The sequence below is a fragment of the Ostrinia nubilalis genome, chromosome 3 (genome assembly GCF_963855985.1).
Source record: "Ostrinia nubilalis chromosome 3, ilOstNubi1.1, whole genome shotgun sequence".
NCBI lineage: Eukaryota > Metazoa > Arthropoda > Insecta > Lepidoptera > Crambidae > Ostrinia > Ostrinia nubilalis.
Window position 1 is genome coordinate 8,055,894 of NC_087090.1, and position 20,678 is coordinate 8,076,571.

Genomic DNA, 20,678 nt, shown 5'->3' on the forward strand with positions numbered 1-20,678 from the left:
TGACTCATGCCTCCACTAAGATGTCGATGTGAGAGATTACTAACAATGGAATCTTTTTGAATCAGCCCTCCAAAGCAGTTGTTCAAGTCAGATGTGAAGCGCAGCAACTCTATTTGATCGCAATTTGGGCTAAACCCGGTGATTGCCACATAAGCTGGCGAGCGGGGGTCGAGAGTCTGCGGCCAAAACACTGCATCGCGGAGTGCACTATCTGCGAGTGGTATTTAGTTTCATACAGCAACTTAACAATTTGCAACATGGCAAACCTCTCGACTATTGGCCGCACGAACACCCGAAATTCACTTCACGGCATGTGAAACATTAGTGCCGTAAAAGGAAATTGGTAATGTATTTTAGCTTAAGAAACTTTGGAATATTAACTTACATTAAAACGTAGGTAAATGTGCTCGTGGTATAATATTGTGATGCACATTGTTTAAATCATAAAGTTAGAGAAAGAATTTTCGATCGCACAGGACGTGTAAATGGGAAGACGCATTAGGGTAGGGTTAGGCTCAGAGGAATGCTATTATCGCCATAGTGTAGGTACCTATTCTGAATTCCTGTTTGCACTCTAATACGGGAAAAATAACTTTTCATTTTTCATTTCATAATTTCATGGTGATGTAATGATTGCGTGATCATAAAAAATATAATCACGTTTTTATATTATACTTTATTATTCATCTGGTGCCAACAAGACTGCATTGTCAAATTCAGCACCATTATTTTTATCCCACAAGCGGTAATGTCGTATATAAAAGACATAATAACAGCGCGTTTCATAACCCCCAGATGCGACAGCCCTGCGCGGTAACGACCCACGATTAATGCTAGTTGACTCCTCCGCCCCACTGGCAAAATGAATTCTATCAAACCTAGCAAATAAAATAGAGGACCGGAAACAATATCCAAGCAATAAATCATTCTCGTGCGATGTAATTTTCCTAAATAAACAGCCTTGTCGGAAGCATAAAGTGTAATGCCACATGGTGAGAAATTTTCCATATGTCTTGGGGGTGTCGATTTGACTCCACCGTTAGCCACGTCCACCTTATAGATATGTACCTTGCAGGTCGTACTGGTCTTCTGTTATAACTCTTATACCGAGCAGCTCTACCTCTTCACAAACTTAACCCTTAATAAGGCAATGGCAATATAACTCATGATCCAAAAAAATTGGACTATCGAGTATAACGACGATCCATTGTTTCAGAAATTGTCAATGCGACGCAGCAATATAACCGGTCCGGTCGCTCTTGACAACCGTCCTGCAGAGATTATTCAACCAATCACTCAACTAACCTCGAGCATGCTCGATTGGTCCGTGTTCGACATAGCGGGGTCAGTAAAATTTGTTCAGACATTTTAAAAAAATTGTCTATTGCATTTCAAACTCTATTGTATTTCAATATTATTATATTACCTACACTGTACACTTTACACGACTTTATGTAATGTCAATATACTTTTCAATAACCTTATATGACCGTGACATTCATGGTCGACAGACTTCACTGCACCGTTTACAAATTCGAAATGTTGCGTTGAAAACAAGTAGAAAAAGATAACAATAAAGTTCAAATATAAAATAAAGTAAAATCATACGAGATTTAAAATACAGAAGATAGTAATTGCACGTATGGAACGTAACACAGGAGTAATTTACCTAATTCATCGGCAATTGAATTCAATTTTCACTTAGCGGAAACTAAAATGAGTTTGATATGAATACGAAAATTATTACATTACACATTAATCAAACACCATAATGGCAGGATATTAGTTTGGGAATAACGCAATTTAAAACGTAATTGCGCAAACTGTTACTAAAATAAAAATGACAAAGTTACTCTTTGCTTTGACTAGGACAGACGTTTGTTTATACATTAAGAGGAACATGGGTTTAATTGTGTTGGTTGTGCTCATATTGTGTCAGTTTAATTGCTTATTAAGTCAAATTAATAAGAACAACTTCGTAAGTACTCTTATTAAATTACATGAACATTTTACTGTCAAATATTACAAAACAAAAATACTTTTTCTAATAATAATTTCTCTTAGGGCCCGTATGTACCTTACTGGGAGGTGTTCAAAACATGCAAGGGGCCAAAACCGGGCAATTGTGGCCTAGCCCAAATTGCAGATGCAAAAAACATGTCGGATGTGGTCTTTCATTTGGAACTAGCTAAAGAATGCCCTATCACAATGGTAAATAATGGTATTAAACCCATATAATAAAACTTTAGAAAGTGCAACTGTACATTGATTAGAAAAAAACAGTAGGAATGGCTTTAATAAGGAGTTATAATTTAATTTGTAAGGTCTGTTTAAGTGTTAGATCTTAAAAAGTATCTAGCATATTTATTCAGATATTTTTCATTAATTGAAATATAATGTATTCACGAATATGAGACCTAAATCAGTAAAACTATTCCTACACGTACGGAGCAACTAGGGTTTCTGCTCGAGCTTTCTCGAACTCGAGAAAACTCGAGAAATTTGGCTTCATTCGAGACGAGAAAAAAATTACCGGAGCTCGAGAATTCTCGAGTTTCGATTTTGAAGCTTTAATATTCTTGAAAGCCTATTTTCTTAGACAAAATTAAGTTTTTAATTATTTAATAGGTCAACTTTGCTTTAAGACTGGCCTAGGCTTTCCTTTTTTAACTGATTTGATTTGCAAGTAATGATCTTAATCGAAACTAAGTAATAATAATGTTCACCAACGAGTATGATATATTACTTATTATGTATTTTTAACTCTGACTGATGTAAAGACTGAAAAACTTGTTAACTAGACAGTTACCTTACCTAACAGACGTTAGGTTAGGTACTCGTGCCTCCTCGTAAAGTTGATTCAAGTCGTTATCTGTAAGAAATTTAAAAATTTATGAAAAAGTTTTTTTTGTTCATAAAAAAAACTATTTATCGTAATTTTGCTATTTGGACTTGTGTTCTTTAGAAAACAAGTGATTCAATTGTAGCTCCAGATTTTTATTGTTATTTATCCTTAAAGTAAACGAGACTTTTAATGACTTTTGTTATGATTATTATTAGTAAATATTAATTATGAAAGAAGATTTTATTTTTTGTTTCTTTCCTTACCAAATAAGTGGTACCTACTAAATTCTAATATTAATTGTTGTGCATAAAAGCACAGAATAATAATAAGTACCTACTACGTACAGAAGTTTTACTTCGCGAAGGTATTTAAAAAAATGTATGCTCAATGTCATTAACAATATGGTGTAATTTAGCCTGTCTCAAGAGTCAAGCACCATTTTGTTGACAAACGTCAGAGATCGGCACTGCGCCGAAGCTATAGGGCTGACTTCGGTAAAATGATGTGACGTGAGGTGCCAAACTGCGGAAAATGGCGGAGGAAATACATGATTTAGCATGAATTATCATGAATAATATTAACTACTTATTTACCTCTCAGTGTCTTGAGGCAACTTAAAAAAGTACATTCTGTGTTTTTATTATTATTTAGGCAGTTAAATTCTGCACAGTATTTAGTACACCATTTTCTTTATTTTCTTCCATCATACACAAGAATACGCGTGCGTGAGTCAATGTTCGCTCGTATGTGAGGCCTTGTCGAATAGTATCCTGTAGGTGGGCAATCGTGCGTGTTTTGTTTTCGATGTAAACTCGCGGAGATGAACAGGCCTGATAAAAGTAGGTATATTAGATTAAAAAAACCTGTGTTTTTATTAAATTTCAACCGATTTCAGCAGTTTTCATTAAAAGACTCGAGACCCGAGAAAACTCGAGACTTTGGCCTCGAGAATTCTCGAAACTCGAGAAAAAAAATAAGTCGAGAAATCAGAAACCCTAGGAGCAACACAATTAATAGTAGGTATGAATAGCCCAAATTGCCGTCACACTGACCGCTATCAACTATTTTTCTACTGTGGTTTGACATTATTTCAAAGTTATATTTATAATAGTAACAAAATTCAAATGACAAAGTCCAATTTAATAACCTTTATTAAATGACTCGAATACATATAATCATTAGATTCAAATTAGAATGGTACATTCAAATTTCAAATTCTGTGTTAACTTAACGTGTCGTTTCAATTTAACGAATTTCAATTTAATGTTTCATAACGTAAAATATAATTTTGTAACGATTTCATGCAATGGTAATATGAGTTTGACACAAAATAAATGAATGGAAATTCAAAATTTGTATTTTACGGTTTACCGCATCATTCCACAGTGTAGCGATTAACAACAACTGTGTAATTTACTCACAGGTATGTAGATTGTCGAAGCTTTAGTTAATATTACCTAAATCACAATAGATTCGAAACTGAAAATTTGTTGGACCAAATAATACTAGTATTAAATACGTGAAAGTGTCGAGGTTAGATGGATGAGTGTGTGTTATAGCACACAAAAACTACTGAACAATTTTTGATGGACTACAGTTACGTCGCAACCTATAATAACCCATACAATACATGCTGACAACAATGATTAAAACTATATTATTGAACTTCACTGATATTATCCTTTCTTTTGTATAGTTAATGTACAGAATGACATTTTATACAGTTTTATTATACGATGTATACATAGAACAAAGCTACAACGAGAATTCAAATGAAATAATCAGTGAAAGATTAATAACAAGTTGTTTTTTCCCAGGCTAGAGTCACTATAAGCTCTCTGCAACCGAGTAATAAAACTAAAAAGTTATTCAACTACGCTCTGGATAAGCCCTGCCAGCATTTTGTCTTGGGGCCAATACTTATTAGTTCTTTTAATTTGAACAACAACTGCAAGATTAATAAGGTAAGTCCTTTTTATACTGAAAAATCTGATTTAACAAGATAATTAAGATGACACGACAATATCACAAAATCTTAATGACAATGGTGTGAGTGAGTAGCTACTTAATTAAAGCGTACATAGGCGGACTGATTTTTTATTATTTTTAGGATTCCGTACCTCAAAAGGTAAACTAACTAACTCTTACAGGTTTTATGCATAACAAGGTAGGATAAATGGAGATCAAAAACTGATCACAGACAACAACGGCGAACCTCCTACTTACCAATAAAATTCAGAAAATGACAGCTAAAATGTGATTTTGATGACTTAATTTTAAATTGGTATTCTATACCAGTGTTCACAAAACCGGTAACTGCAACATAGCCAAAAAAATTAATAGGCAATGACTATAAAAATTCATCAATGTCCTAGAATAAATACTAGTAGGTACTCCGTCAGTGTGCGTGATACCTTAAATTGTTTAATGGCTTTTACAAAGAAAAGTGTAACACCCATCCACTATTCTACACAAACGTGCTCAACTAGTTACACAAACAGAATCGTAGCCAAGTTTAAATTGGAATAATTTATAGAACTAATTTTATACTGGTCGTATCGAATTCCGAATAAATAGGACCATGCCAAGTTATTATATCACTTGAATTTAGATTAGTGTTACTCCACAAAGCCAATAATCTTAATAATTGATATAAACCTAATTTTAGCCTCGTATTATGACGAAGTAATTAAAACGAAGTTCTATACAAACACAGGCATAAATTGATATCATTGATTACCTTATTTTAATTTGGCTTTCGTTCTATTCTTGGTTTGGTTTTATTCATAAGGTGAGTAATAATTAAATACTTTTTGTTCACAGGGTGATTACGATATTCATCTTAATATGTTGGAGAAATCAACGATGTTCCTGGGCCCGAGTTTTTTCTACGGCACCTATGAGTTCAAATTCATGGCGTTCAATAAAGTGAACAATTTCTTATGTGTCGAATCTTTGATAAGGATTGAAAAAGCTGACAAATCTAAAATATAATGTCGTTTGATGATTTTCTTTACCTAATAATATATTGCTTCTAATCTTCAATAAACTTATACTACCTATATTATGTCACAGAAAAGTACGATACGTATTAAAGTTTAGCCGTAACACGAGCAAAAGCAAACTAAACGAGAGGGAATGGTGAATTTGATAGAAAAATCCTCAATTGAAAACCGAACAGTAATTCGTTCGGAGCGCTGTCCCCGGCGGGAATGTTATTTTAGAGATGCATCTTCCTATCCCCAAACCGAGTTTCGAAATACAGCACCTATTTGACTGTCTATTTCACAACACAACGTTCTAGCAAACTTTATTATGAACGTAAGGTGCCCGCTAACAAATGGCTTTAAACTGATACTGAATCTCAGCTCGCTCGCTGCCCGAATTGCGGCGAATCTCTCATAAACGTACATTCGCCGCTGCTGTTGAAATCATTATGATGGTTATCATTCATTCCTATCCGTTCTATTCCCTCGGCATCCGCGAGTGTCGTCAGAGTTAATAACCATATAATGTAGTCGGCGAGGCGGATAGACGCGTAATATAACTAATTTCCGTGTCGCGATTAAAACTCGTTATAAATGGTCGCCGGGGAGAGCGCGGAGCCTGTCACCATTACCGCAAAAAGAGGAAAGGGATTCCACGTTAAAACGCGCTGAATTTTTACGGAACAAGCGCCCAGTATGCACAAAATAGCGGCGGCCACAGACTCTTTTTATGAAGCTTTATTTAGATAAAAAATAAACGGTACATACGACATGTTGCAAAACTTTTTGCTGTTCCTCATTTTTAGCAAGACAAAAATGTTATTATCTCCGAAACTCATTTTGACGTGGAACTAGCTTGCTAAAACTATGGAGTTAGAGTGAAATTGTAAATAACAACTTCCGCCGTAATAATACAAAGCGGTGCGATTACATTTCAACGTTACTTTTTTTGGGAAATTAATAGCCCGTGTAGAGTTTTCCTTTTCATTTTGTCCGTAAATGTTATTAAAATTGGTGAGAAAAAATTAAATAACGTGTTTATTAGAGTCGAAGGTTTTAATTAAGGCTTGGTATTTCTTCTAAAGTAGGTATTTCGCGCTGTCAAAATCTGCGCGCGCAATTCTTCGCCGAAAACAACGCGTCAAAGAGCTCCCGCCACAATTTCCAGCTACACAGTATAGAAATACGCAGTTGGTTAGGTTAGGTTGACTTCCTTCCCTTCAAGCGTCACACTCACAACACTTTCTAATAGAAATCATATCCAAGTGATACAAATTAAAACACCTTTCAGACTTTTTGGGAATATATTCTAGAATCGAATAAATATAAAATATAACTGCAGAAGTAAACACTGTTCAAAGTGGCCGTGGCGTCGCCCGACCTTCTGGAAGTTCTGCGCCGGCTTAAAGAATTTCAAGATTACGTCACCCGACCTATCGGTAGGCCCTTGGGAGCTTGAGCGATTGGATTTTTTTTTTATGATAAGTTACTCTTAATAGCGATTATTTAGAGCTTGGATAATAAATTTAATTATAGTTGTTGCAATTCACGAAGCTTTGAATGTGGTTAATAACATTAATCAGTATAGGTACGCATCAATTTTGTTCAGTCTCTTTGTTTATTAATAAATTAAAATATCATACTAAAATTGCAGAAACATATTTGTTTGTATTGGCCTGGGTGTTTTCTTTCTATAATATGTATGACGTATGTACGGGGTTCTGTACCTATCGAAAATTGCTATAAGCATCACACGCGGTTACCTGCGTACCTCTGTGCACTCATGGGAGTTTAAGCAGAGGTCCCTAGAGTTTGACTTTGAGCTTTGTTTATAGTCATTACGAAGCAGACTGATGGGAAACTGCACTGTCTTGAATTCGAAAGGGTAATTTGACGGTGTTTGGGGAATTCTAGGAATAAATACAGAGTCTCCTCATTGAGATTGAGACATTTCAATTTGAGATTTGACTTGACATTGAACACAATCTGAAATGGAGTTTTCAAACACTTGTAAAAATAAAAAGTTATTAAATCAAAGGCACTGAGTAGTATTGATATCAACTTCGAAGAAAATGACTGCCAAAATTACTTTCTACCCGTTCCACACGTCTTTCATGAATTATATTAAGGTATTGTTAAACTAAATTTCAAGTAGATTGAACCAAGGAATCACTTTGTCCCATACAAACTTTGCCCCCTTTTTTCACCCCCTTCATTTCATGACCCCATTTCGGAAAATCTTTTCTTATGAGATGCCTACGTCATAAAAAGAACACACCTTCCAACTTTCAGGTCTCTACGATATCCGTCAGTCATTTAGGACAAAGCATTTTTATTAGTTGTTCAAAACTCTATCGTTCCAGGTATGTCATTGACAGGAGGGCGCTACTATCTTAATGGGTTATTCATTAGTCCACTTGACATTTCAGAATCGTTTGACTTTAGATACCTAAGCGATTTGATATTCGGAGTCTTTTAATGAAATCAAGTTCTGAAATAACTTGAGGTGTTGTACCCGATCAAGCTTTTCATTGCAGGACAGTTAAATAGTTTTATTATTAGTTTCTTCTCTAAGTCTTAATTTGTCAGAGTAGTTAAAGGCTCCATGAGAGCAAAATTTAGCTTTATAATAGTTTTTAATTTTTTTCTTGAAATATTTGACGCCTTGTAATCTCTCGTTAATATAGGTCCACACAAATAAAGAATGTTTGACTTCGACTTTAATAATTATGCTCTTACATAATTATAAATAAACTAGCTTTCCGCCCGCCGCTTCGCCCGCGTGGAATTTTTTGGTTTTTATATAACTTATTACACTCAGATATAATGTGGCTTTCTATTGGTGAAAGATTTTTTAAAATCAGTTCAGTAGATCCCGAGATTACCCCTTACAATTTAACAAATATACAAACACACAAACTTTACCTCTTTATAATATTAGATTATAGATAGGTAATTTGAAACCCTATTTTGTTTTATTCTTTTTTTTATTTTAAATATTTCACGATCCAAACTAATATTTACTGTAAGTAAATGCTAAATAGTTAATATTAGTTTGGATTGTGAAATATCCTACTAATATTATAAAGGCGAAAGTTTGGATGTCTGGATGTCATGATGTCTGGATGTTTGTTACTCTTTCACGCAAAAACTACTGAACGGATTTTGTTGAAACTTTACAGTATTATTGTTTATAACCTTATGACGATATGTGGCAAATAAATTTCAATAAATAAATAAGTCGTGTCTAAAAGCGCCATCTATCGTCATTGGTTAAAATCTACAGCACTGGACAAACTACGGTATGACGTTCGTAAATATTCATTCGGGGGAAACCGTGAAACGCCATCTATCAACATGGGTAAAATGAGGTAAAACATCATATCTAACGGGGGTAAAACGAGGTCCACGCGAACGAAGTCGCGGGCGGCCGCTAGTTTATAATAGGTAGCTTTCCCTCCGCAACCTTATTGGTATTCCATGTATGTGTCTTTTAACTGAGTTCTGTTAAACATTTCATGTAAAATTTGTCCAATTATAACTCTATTTACATCTGCATCTGTAAGCAAGGATTCATGTTCTCCAGTCCAGATGCCGAGTAAACAGAATCGTCTTTCAGTGACGTGCAGCTGCCCCTATATTTGACCCACTGACCCAATTTTTTATTATTTATTTGTGTCAGTGTGCTCTTCTAAAGAGTGAAGACGATTGTATGTAGGTACTATTAAAATGTAATTTTAACTCATTGGTTTTGTCTCATATTTGAGGAATGTATCATGAGTAGAGTCTTATAGTCCGATTTTTAATTCGACGGAATTCTGACAGCTGTCATTTTTTGACAATTCAGATGTAATAAGCCTTTTTTGCTTTGAATTATTAATAAATAATATGAAATGAAATTTCATCAAGTACAACTTACAAGAATGAACTATTGTTTGTTGTGTCAATTCAATGTACACTAATTATTATGTACATTTTAGAGTTTAAATAGAAAAAAACGTGTTTTTAACACAGTAAAACAACATATTATCATTTACGAAAATATGTATTGATCATCAATCATCATTATCGTCGTCATAATCAACTTGGATTATAAAATTGGCATCTTGTTAAATTGGTTATTTTATGAACCTAAGATTTTATTAACAAAAGGATTTTCATAAAAAAGGTTTGTAACCCATGGATTTTTGGCCAGGGAGTCCAATAATAGAAAAATAATTTCCCAATTTTTTTTGTAACTTCAAAAATATGATAATAAAAATTCAAATAACCATTTTGAAATGATCAGTACATTTTTAAGCCTTAGTTTTTCAAGTGAAACCTTAAATTCAAAAAAGGGTTATTTTTTAATTTGTGAAAATGCTCTCCATTCATAATGGGAATGTTTCAATGTTGACAACACTTCTGAAATGTCAAAATTCCGTCGAATTAAAAATCAGAGTTTAGTTTAAAAGGATGCCAACGATTTAAATTTCAATAGGTAGACAAAATTCAGAATTCTTAATTATCAAAAATTTTAGCTTTCTCCAGTAACACTGGTATTATTATACTGTGACTCATCAAAGTCATCATTGTCAAAAATATTGACATATCGAGAACTGTCACGGCCAAAAAACTGGCACGCGTCCGTCCTCCGTAAGCGCCACCGCGCGACTGATTGAGATTGTCCAAGCCGTCATGGGCGATTTTTTCCACATTTTTTAACATAGTAACTAAATAAGACGCAATATAAAAATTTCATCCGTTAAAAGCCCTCAAGTTATTTCTGAACTTTAGTTTAGTAAAAGATTCAGAATCTCAAATCGCTTATTTTAAAAATAAAACCATTATTAGAGAACGAATAGAGGTAACTTTGGGAATTTATTCTATCGAGTCAACTTCATCAAATCGTGTTTCCATCCGTTAATAGCCCTAGAAAATATCCTCAACTATGCCCAAAAAAAATCTTAGCCTTTTATTTTACTGTTTAGTACCTCAAAAATGAAAAATGAAAACCTCATTTTCGCCATTTTCTCTGTTACCCGGCCTTAAAATGGGTCAACATTTTCTGATGAATTGAAATAATTACTCTCATTACGAGTATATCATTTACAACGAAAAGCATTTAAATATAACTTTACTTAAAAGCCCAAAAATAATATCATATTAAATTATTAAGTATGTGTGTAGCTGAAAAAGTGAAAAAAGGCTAATTGGGTTATTATTAGTCTTAGAAGCCAAACTTTATTGTGCTACATCAAATTTTTTATTATAAAACATCTCACACGTTCAAAAATCTTAGGCGAAAGGCTAATTAAGTTAAGTCGACTTACCGTCACTAATTAATCAATTATCCATGTTTATCGTAACGAGCATTTCATTTCAATGAACGAGCTTTTCGCCGACGCTTAAGACCCATTCGACAACAAAGTAAGCGTGAAATTGGATGGATTTTCCCAGTTTACAGCAAAAAGGGCTTAGTAAATACATTTTTAATGAGCTGTAATAATTACGTAACAGATGACTCGTCTTAGAGTAAATCTGGGAGGTAATGGGGCTCGGTGGCACCTGAGCTTACCGCGGCGGCGCTAATTACGCAAAGCACAATATAAATTACCTCCAAACAATGACGCCCTCCCGCCCCCTCCCGGCCAACGCACTCGCTAAAAGGTTGGCCAACATTATATAAATGGCGCTAACGCCTGTTTACGCCTGTCCGCAACAGATCACAAGAAACAGCCCAGTTATGGTAACAAACTTCTGCTACCCCACGGACTTGGTAATTACGAAAAAATAACTTCGGCCTAAAGTGACATATAACGACATTTTCAGTTTTATCTTCCCGTTTGAGGTTATTTAGGGAGGAATATTGGCGACGGGTTAGAAATAACTTTAAGGTAAGAGCGGAGGAAACGGTGTTGACTTAGTAACAAATTCACCTTCCTGAAACGTTTTTAAAGAGAAAAATATTACACGGACCAGATAATTTACGGAGGAAATGATAACTTCAATGAAAAGAAAATTAGGGAAATGGAGATTCATTCGCAATCATGGCTGACATAACGTTTATAAAGACTTCTGATAGTATTAAATATATCTGATCCTACTTCACCGAGATTTTTAATTTACAAACAAATGAAACAGAAACCAAAACCAAAAAGTGACTGTGCAAATTATTAGTAAAATCTTATAGACCCTTACAATCTTCTAACTTAAGATGCCTCGATTTATGTCGAGTCAGGAAGTTAATTATTTTTAACGGACAATGAGTTGCCGAAATTGCCTCATTATCTCGAAATGAATTGCCATTTTTCAAGATGTAGGTTTTAAAATGGCCTGAAAGGTAGGGATCATTTACCTACACCTTTTCCTCTGCTTGTTTTGAGCGTACATAGTTATAACGAACCATTTCATTAAATACGAAGATCTATGCGAATATAAGCCTAATAAATTGATTTAAGTGTATTCAGTAACGTTGCTCAAAACTTAATTTAAATACGAATATAGAATCAACTTCATTCAGTCATATCGTAATTTGAATTAATGCTTGAATCTGATTCAGAATGCGAGCCTACATCATCCAGGCACAAACACTATCGACGTAAATAAGTATGTTTATCATCCAACATTAAACGGGTCGGCCGCCATATTTGCATGACGTACCCACTGCAACTTGTTCCAGCTTTGTTAGAGCCATGTTCCATTCTGTTAGCATTTTGGCAAGACGCCTACACTATTTACAAAACGTATTAAACTTCACCGCGACATTAACTAATGGTTTCTCATAACATGCCGTTAGAGGCCACTATAAAAGACGTTTCGGAAAATGTCGTACGTCTGCGGGATAGGTAACTCGCTTGTTTATTCACATCGGCTACAATTGGAAACGAGGGAAGCGGTAACGCGTACCGACATAAAATACTAAGTAAAAGCGTATATCGCTGCATTACGGTTGCCGGTAATGTTGTTATGCATGTTTGGAATAAATCAGCTCTTCGCTTGCTGGAATTCTTAAAGCGACGAAATGCGAAAGAATGAATTTCATGGGAATAAACCGATTGGTTTGGAAGCAGGTCATTTAAATGCGTGACCCATCATTAGGTCCGCGTGGTGGGCCGGGCGGACCCGATGGGCTCGCATAATCGACCTGTTAACATTTCGTCGTCTGCATAGGCACACGCCGGCAAGCGTATTTGCAGCAGTTTATTTTTACTGCGCACCTACTCGAATTTGGGTCTACGTGACCGCTCCTGGAAATTGAAATTGGTAAATGGATTTCCAGTTATGCCAGGTGCGTGATGCAATGCGTGAATGTAAAGGTGGTCACTCACTGTGATTATTCGCGTGTAATGTAACAATGCTGAATATGATTTTGGGCGTTATGGCAAAGGTTTACGCCGAAAATCGAATTTTGCTTTGTGCTCATGGTGAGTGAGCAACTGAATATGATAAGACTATTCAACCATTATACGAGTAGGTATATATTTAACCCTTTCAAACTGATTGAAACTTAAAATATCAATTTCACTAAAATAAAACGTAATATTTTTTTTAATTAAGTTAATGTAAACTTACTGTTTCAGGAGCAACGAACATTTTACATACCTGAAAAAAAGCAAACAGACCACTGTAATGGTTATAAAAACAAACAACAGTAAAAATCATAGCAATGACTCGTACAATAAAAATTCAGAGCCTCTGCTTTTGTTAGTATTCAAAATAGTTGATATGTTGTACACTGTCTATTCATATTTGCTGTTGGTATTGCATGCATGTAAATAAACAGAATTTACAGAAAACTACCAGATAGTAAGGTAAGTTAAATTTGTGTAATTATAGGAAACAATTAGCGAAACGCGTTCCTAACGACCAAAAACATATTTTAATTTACGCGAGCTCACAAGAGAGGGTTTGCCCGTAATGAGACAAGCTCTACTTTATATTTCCTTGAGTGATGAATGAAAATCAGCAGCGTTCCCGCTTTCAGAAAACACGCCGTTAATTAGTCCATTCCAATCTTTTCATTTTGAAAGCACTCAGAAAATACTCGACTAAAATACAAAACGGTCTGGGTCCGTGCTCCGTGTCACTGATAAATAGCTGGTGGGTGAGTGCCCTTTTTAAACTTGTACCCCTCTTAAAATCCTCTCATGCGAAACTATGGTGCTATACGACTTGGCTACTCCAATTGTTTGCCTTAAAGATCCACTGCTCGAGACCGTTGATTGACTCGTTATCTTACGCAACCATCAACTAGAGTTGTGAGCTTTATGTCCATTCCGCACTTTCCAAATTAAAAAAGTCTATTTGCACTCGGCTAACAGAAATACGACCGTAATAAAATGTTTTTTCGTGGCAATAAGCGAGCATTTTACAGCACATGTCTAATGAATTTTTCGTCAAAGCTGAGGGATCATAAATACACAAAAATCTAGTAATTCTTCTTTGTACACGTTACATTCTCATAAGTTCTTCGAGCCGGATATTTTTTCTCAGTTTAAAGTTCTCATTACTAGATAATGATCATAGACACTTACAAATAGTAATTTATCAAAAAGTATTTATTCAAAAGCAATTCTTATACACACTCACGATATTAACAAATAGTATTTGGTGCTTGTTTGCAACAATCAAACGAAGTGTAATCCATTAACCATTATCATCATTAACAGTTAAACAAAAACCTATTATTGAGTGCAACCCTTAACAGTAGTGATAGATTATTTAGAATCATAAATAATAAATAAATGCCGCATGGCAAATACCCTCATTGATAATTCAAAGGTATAAAGGTAGTATTTTACTCGTAAATATTCTACCCGGTGAGGTATTATTCCTTAAGCCCTTCCTTTGCTTTTATTTGTTATTTGGAACTACATTTTCGATACAGTTCAAAATACAAATTGATGATTATTTTATTTCGTAAGCCTCAGGGATTAATGGACACGTTTGCTTTTTTAAACTTTCATCGACGCAGATATCGATATATAAGTTTATAAAAAGACTAAAAAGATAAACTGTAACAATATTCAAGTAAGTACTTTCAAAGGACGAAGAACAATACCTTGAAGAAATAACTAAGGTAAAGGTATAGACGAATGGAAATATAATCCGCTCTTCTGATTCGGATTGTGCTCGCAGCCAGGATGGAACTTAATGATTCGGTGGACCAGTAATCTCGATCGGCAAGAAAATAACCGTCTGCTTCGATCTAGCAAAGCTATTGAGATCAGATAGACGAGCAATGGACAACACGCATAAGTTGTAATATTAAGTTAAATTATGACTTAATTTAAAGTTTAGATCACACACATTACACTAGTTTTTATTTCACCTCAATCCATCCAGTATTACCGAAGATAGAGCCTCGAGAAGTTGGCGGACATTTTAAAATTTTCAAAAATTTCCAATATTCGCGCGTGACGTCACAACATGATTTTGCAGCCCCCGCACGTTAACCCATTTACCACTTTTTGTCTTTTTCCAACTAAAATAAAATTTTACCTAACTGACAACTGTTGTTAGTTGTCATCGTTCAATCACATTTCAAACTAGGCGCTATAAAAGTAACCATTATTATGCCACCTATTGCCAATTTTGTGCACTATGAAGCCATTTTTACATTTATGCACTTAAATATACATTTTCTGGAAAAATAACCAAGTTTGTGTCTCTGTGCTCAATAACGAGTAAATAGTCCAGTTACTAAAATTTGTTAATTTTACTTGGAAAGTTTTCCGGAATTTTTGAAAATTGGTGAATAAATAGATTTCGCTATGTTCTTTCCGAATTTTGTGACCTCGTTTATAGCCGCGCGCGCGCCCGCCTTATTGAAAAAAATCCGCCTTAAAAAAGGTTTTTGACGACTACTTTTTTCATTTTATAATTTTTGGGACATAGACAAGCTAAGAAGCTTTGATAAATGTGATAAGTTTCATGTAATGTAAGTTAAATAGATTTAGAGTTGTGAAACAGTCAAATTAATGTACCTGCTAAATTGCGAGTTCTTTTTTCTTTGATCATGGCAGGACACGCTGCCGGGTGTCCTAAATATGCTAAAGTATAAAAAAAATCGCGTTGCTGAAGTATACATTTTTTTTGTCTTGTTTGTTTCTACATTGAATTACATAATTGTATCCTACTATTATTATAAATGCGAAAGTTTGGATGTCTGGAAGTTTAAAATAAAGTAAAGTAATGTTTATTTCTCACCAACATAACAGATAATATTATGATAACAAACAATCAGGAAAAACAAAAAGTAAGAATGTTGGTGGGTTGATACCTGAACTAGGAAGATTCCTGTGTCTCAGGTTTGTTACTCTTTCACGCAAAAAGTACTCAAAGGATTTTTTTGAAACTGTACAATATTATTGTTTGTAACCCAGATTAACATAAAGGCTATAATTTATGCCGATCTGTGACACTAAATTTCACGCGGGTGAAGCCGCAGGCAAAAGCTAGTCGTGAAATAAATAGGAAAGTTTAAGGTTCTGAAACGTGGTCGCTTACTATGGGCCTCATAAGAAGGCTCAAGGTCACCCAAAGAGTAATGGAGCGGGCTATGCTCGGGGTTTCCCTGCGTGATCGAATCAGAAATGAGATCCGCAGGAGAACCAAAGTGACCGACATAGCACGCAGAATTGCTAAAATCAAGTGGAAGTGGGCGGGACACATAGCTCGTAGAGACGATGGCCATTGGGGCAGAAAATTTCTTGAGTGGCGACCACGGGCTGGAAGACGTAGCGTGGGCAGGCCTCCTACTAGGTGGACCGACGATCTGGTAAAGGTCGCGGGAAGAACCTGAATGCGGGCAGCGCAGGACTGTTCATTATGAAAAACCTATGGAAAACCCAAAGGCCTCTCGCCTTTGTCCAGCAGTGAACGTCATTTGGAACGACGAAATAGGAAAGAATGTAACTATCCAAAATCTTCTCTAAGGCAGCATTTTTCCAATTTCGCAACGAGCGCGGCAATCACACTTAACTAACAGACTAACAGAGAGCATAGCGAAATCTATTTAATTAATCACTAATTTTCAAAACTCACGGAACACTTTCCAGGTAACCACGTTAATTTGTACCAAACGACTGGACTATAATTAAATTGATATAAAAATTTGGGTACATCTTCTCAAAAACAAAAGAACTGGTGCTAAAAGGGTTAAGTGACGTTTTGACATTTGTAGAGGGCCTTGTAGAAGGGGAGGCTATAGTGCTGAATGTGGATTAACTCGAGTGTCATAGTAACTTATTAGACTGCTAAGATGATAGGTATAGGTGTACCAGAATCTCATGGCAAACAAAAATATTGGAAAAGTGTGTCTTTCATATGGCAAATGTCTAGATTATGGCTTTATTGTCACCTGTCAACGTAAATCAAGTGAACTGTCAGTCGCTGCAGAAATTTTGTAATCTCTTCATGCCTATTTGTTATTTTTGTGAAAAAGTCGAAAAAGCTCAAGCAAGTCATATTGTTTTCAATGTGTATTGTAAAATAAGGCATAATTCAAAGTCAATATTTGATTTTAAAGCGCGTCGTTGAGTTGACAGTATGTTGGAGTGAAATTGGATACATTTAGTTTATTACCTAACTGCGTCAGAAGGAGGGTTTTTTTAAATATTATTCTTATAATAGCTGCTTTATAGGGGGTTTCAGGTGTACCTCACAAATTGGTGCAGAGGAATGGTGAAAATGTTATGACCATGTAAATAAAATTGAAAAAGATTTCATCAAGTAAGATAGAATAATTGAAATGCTGGAAGAGCAATTTATAATAAATAACTCTTTATCTTGATCATCTATTGAAGAAAAGTGGAATCCTTGGAATCGTTTTCTAGTTCTGAATGAAGTGATTGATTAGTTATAAGTATGATACATAATAAAATTAGTTACATAAAGTAATATACGATTTACTTATTTTTCAAGACATTTTCCTATTATATTACTGACGGGATTGCTACCATGTACCTTAGTTTTAAGTTTCCAATATTTCGGCACTGTTGCAAGCGCCATGGTCACGGAGTAACTGAAGAAATTAAAACCAGACATCGTTCAGATGAGCGTTCAAAAGACCTGAGATTTAAAAAAATCCCACGTTTTGTTTAAACAGTAAGCGAATAAAAAGTAACTTGAAAATGGAATACAAAATGATAAGGTATGGTAAATGATAAGTCTTTATCAATGAAGAAGCAGAAGTTCAATTTCATGTGACCTCCATCTAGGCTAGTTTCCATCGTCACTCAAAGTTTGGCTGCGGTCTCAAATTTGGGCTTAATTGAGGTATTTTTTGGGTGAGAGGCATAAGAACTAATGCCGTTTTATATCAAAAATTCATACTTAGAGGTAATCAACCAGGTACAAAGTATTTCCTTGTATGTTAGTCTGCCACTCTTTAGTAAGTCCCGAAATCCCCGCTTCGGCTCCCCTACTAACCATTCTAACCATTGCACACAGATAATATCTTACATGCAGCTTTTCATGTTACTACGTCACATTTTCTAAATCCGCGCGGAAAATCGCTCCTAGCGGAAGAGCGCACTTTGAGCTTGAATATTTCAGTCATTTTTAAAGATATCAAAAAAGTAAACATACAGTATTCATTCTAATTTTTTGTAGTTTTTTTTGGCATCTTCAACAAAAATTGTGCGCCATGTCCATTGTATTGAAATTATTTGGAACATTTCAATGCTTAATAAATAAACGGTCTAGCAATCAATATTCAAGCTCCGTAGCTAGTATTTACTGGAGCGTAGGGCGTGAGACTAGCCCAAAAGTACGCAAATTGGCTAACCCTTGTCTTAAACGGATGGGTGAAACGAATGGAACTATTACCTAACTCCAATAAGGACACGTGTTTCAAAGACCAGTGAATATATCTTATCGAGCATTTTAACATTAGCTATCTACGTTATCTATACTAACAATTTATCAGTTTTTTCTATTTTCAATTTTACAAATTTTTGCATTTGACCTTGAACTAGGATATTAGGCTACCTTTTCTCGTAAAAATCTTTGAAGAGGGTGAAGTAGGAGATGAAAGTTTGTGTATGGCGAACCCATCATTCCTCAAGTTAGAAATATGAAAATTCATATTTATGCTTTTGGTAACAAGTAAAGAGTGCTTCAGAATAGTTTAGATTTTACGAGCATGTTTTGATAGCGGTTCGTGCGATAGACTTTCTAGGACACAACGAAATCCACTCAGGCGAAGACGTGGGCAAAAGCAAGGATATAATAAATAAGACTATCTTACTATCTAATTTTGTTATGTTGTCACTTTAGCTTATTACGAGAAGACTCTATCGATATTTTGCTCTAAAGGCCTGATGCACTTCGCTTGTAGTCACTATTTTATCCCTGGAAATGATATTAGTATTCGATACGCCATAAACCCGTACTCGTCGTAGCCTACAGAAAATGGAACTGAGAAAACTTGAAGACTACCGAACTAATAAAGTAAAGAAAAGTAGTTAGGTACCATTGCCATATAAAATAAGTCTTTCCAGTATTCAGAAAGTAAGCCATTAAAATAGTATATAATTATTCCTGTACTTGACAACGTAGACGCCTCAAACACCAAAGCCTAATTATTATAATAAGGACTTCAGATTGTAATTGGTCGGTCTATTCAAATTACAGTTCGCCTCAGTTCGGTCAAGTTATTTCAAGGCCCAATTCACTCTTTGTATGAGAGGAAAACAAACTAATTAAAAAAAATAGACTTCAATAATAAGACCTAGATATTCCGACATTGTTCGGCCAATATTGGCCTGATTTCAGCAATTTATGTGGGTACCGCTTTTATGCGTCAAAGTAAGAAAATCCCTGACATCTGCGCAAAGTGGTAAAAGCTCGTCATAAAAATAAGTACATAGCCACTTGCTTCGGTTACTTACGTAAGTACTATATAAAAAAATATAAGACAGCGGCCGTTCAGCCTGTAGGGGCGATTGCCAATTCCTATACAATTTCAGAAACGTTGTACTTTCTTGGGTCCCCACATAAATCACGGAGCGAACCGCTTGTTGCATCAATACTGTCTGCGAAGAGGATTTTTCTTTATACGGTTTGGATAAACGGCGGGCAATTGAAGCCATATATTCGGTAAATGATATTTGGAAAATTGCTGCCGGCTACATTACTGCAGTAATATAGGGATGTTTGGAATAATGTCACACTATGAATAACACATTTTATAATGACGCATTCATGAACACACACATACCAACTTTGTGTAATGAAGCTGACACAATTCTGTAACCAACTTCCAGGTACACCAGCAGAATGAAACGCGTTGACATGGGTCACAAACAAACAATTGATTGTAGTTTAACCCCGCTAACACCGGAGCTCAAAAGGTAGGTACTATAAACTAGGCTTACTTTCAGTTCTAGCCTAGTTCAACATGAAATACTAACTAATAGCACAGTGTAGATTAGCAAAGGCTTCGGTATTAACGGACTGCGCATTAAACACAATCCATTATGACCTAATATTGTTATGAAGGATTTATTTCGCTGGTTGTTTCATCTCAGCACGACACGGGTCGGATTTATAATGACCCACTTTTGGAGATTTGTACCGCGTTTAGCATGCAAGACCGCGATAACGAAATAAGACGAACTTTTATAATTCAGCCTGACTTTTCTCGGTTTATTAATATAGCTCGCTAGAGATGAAAGGGATGATTTTTTCTAAAAATGCGACGTCAAATGTAACTTATTTGCACAGTAGGTACCTTATATGTTTACTACGGATGTTTTTTGATAAAAATACGGGGCAATGAGGCAAGTAAGAAGAAGCGACGTGCCCCTAATTCTTTTAACTACTAGTATAAGGACACAACACAAAAGAAATCAAAATTC

General features: G+C 35.2%; 2 protein-coding genes across 6 annotated transcripts in view; one reads left to right on the forward strand and one right to left on the reverse strand.

Annotated features, from left to right (window-relative positions):
• LOC135087825 (neural-cadherin) overlaps positions 1-20,678 on the reverse strand; it is a 368,977-nt gene that overhangs the window by 257,934 nt on the left and 90,365 nt on the right. The gene's annotated exons all lie outside the window — the stretch shown is intronic.
• LOC135087582 (uncharacterized) lies at positions 2,157-5,839 on the forward strand. Its single transcript, XM_063982310.1, has 3 exons — positions 2,157-2,211; positions 4,663-4,809; positions 5,669-5,839. Exons 1-3 carry the CDS (start codon positions 2,158-2,160, stop codon positions 5,837-5,839), a joined length of 372 nt encoding a protein of 123 aa, XP_063838380.1. The 5' UTR covers position 2,157.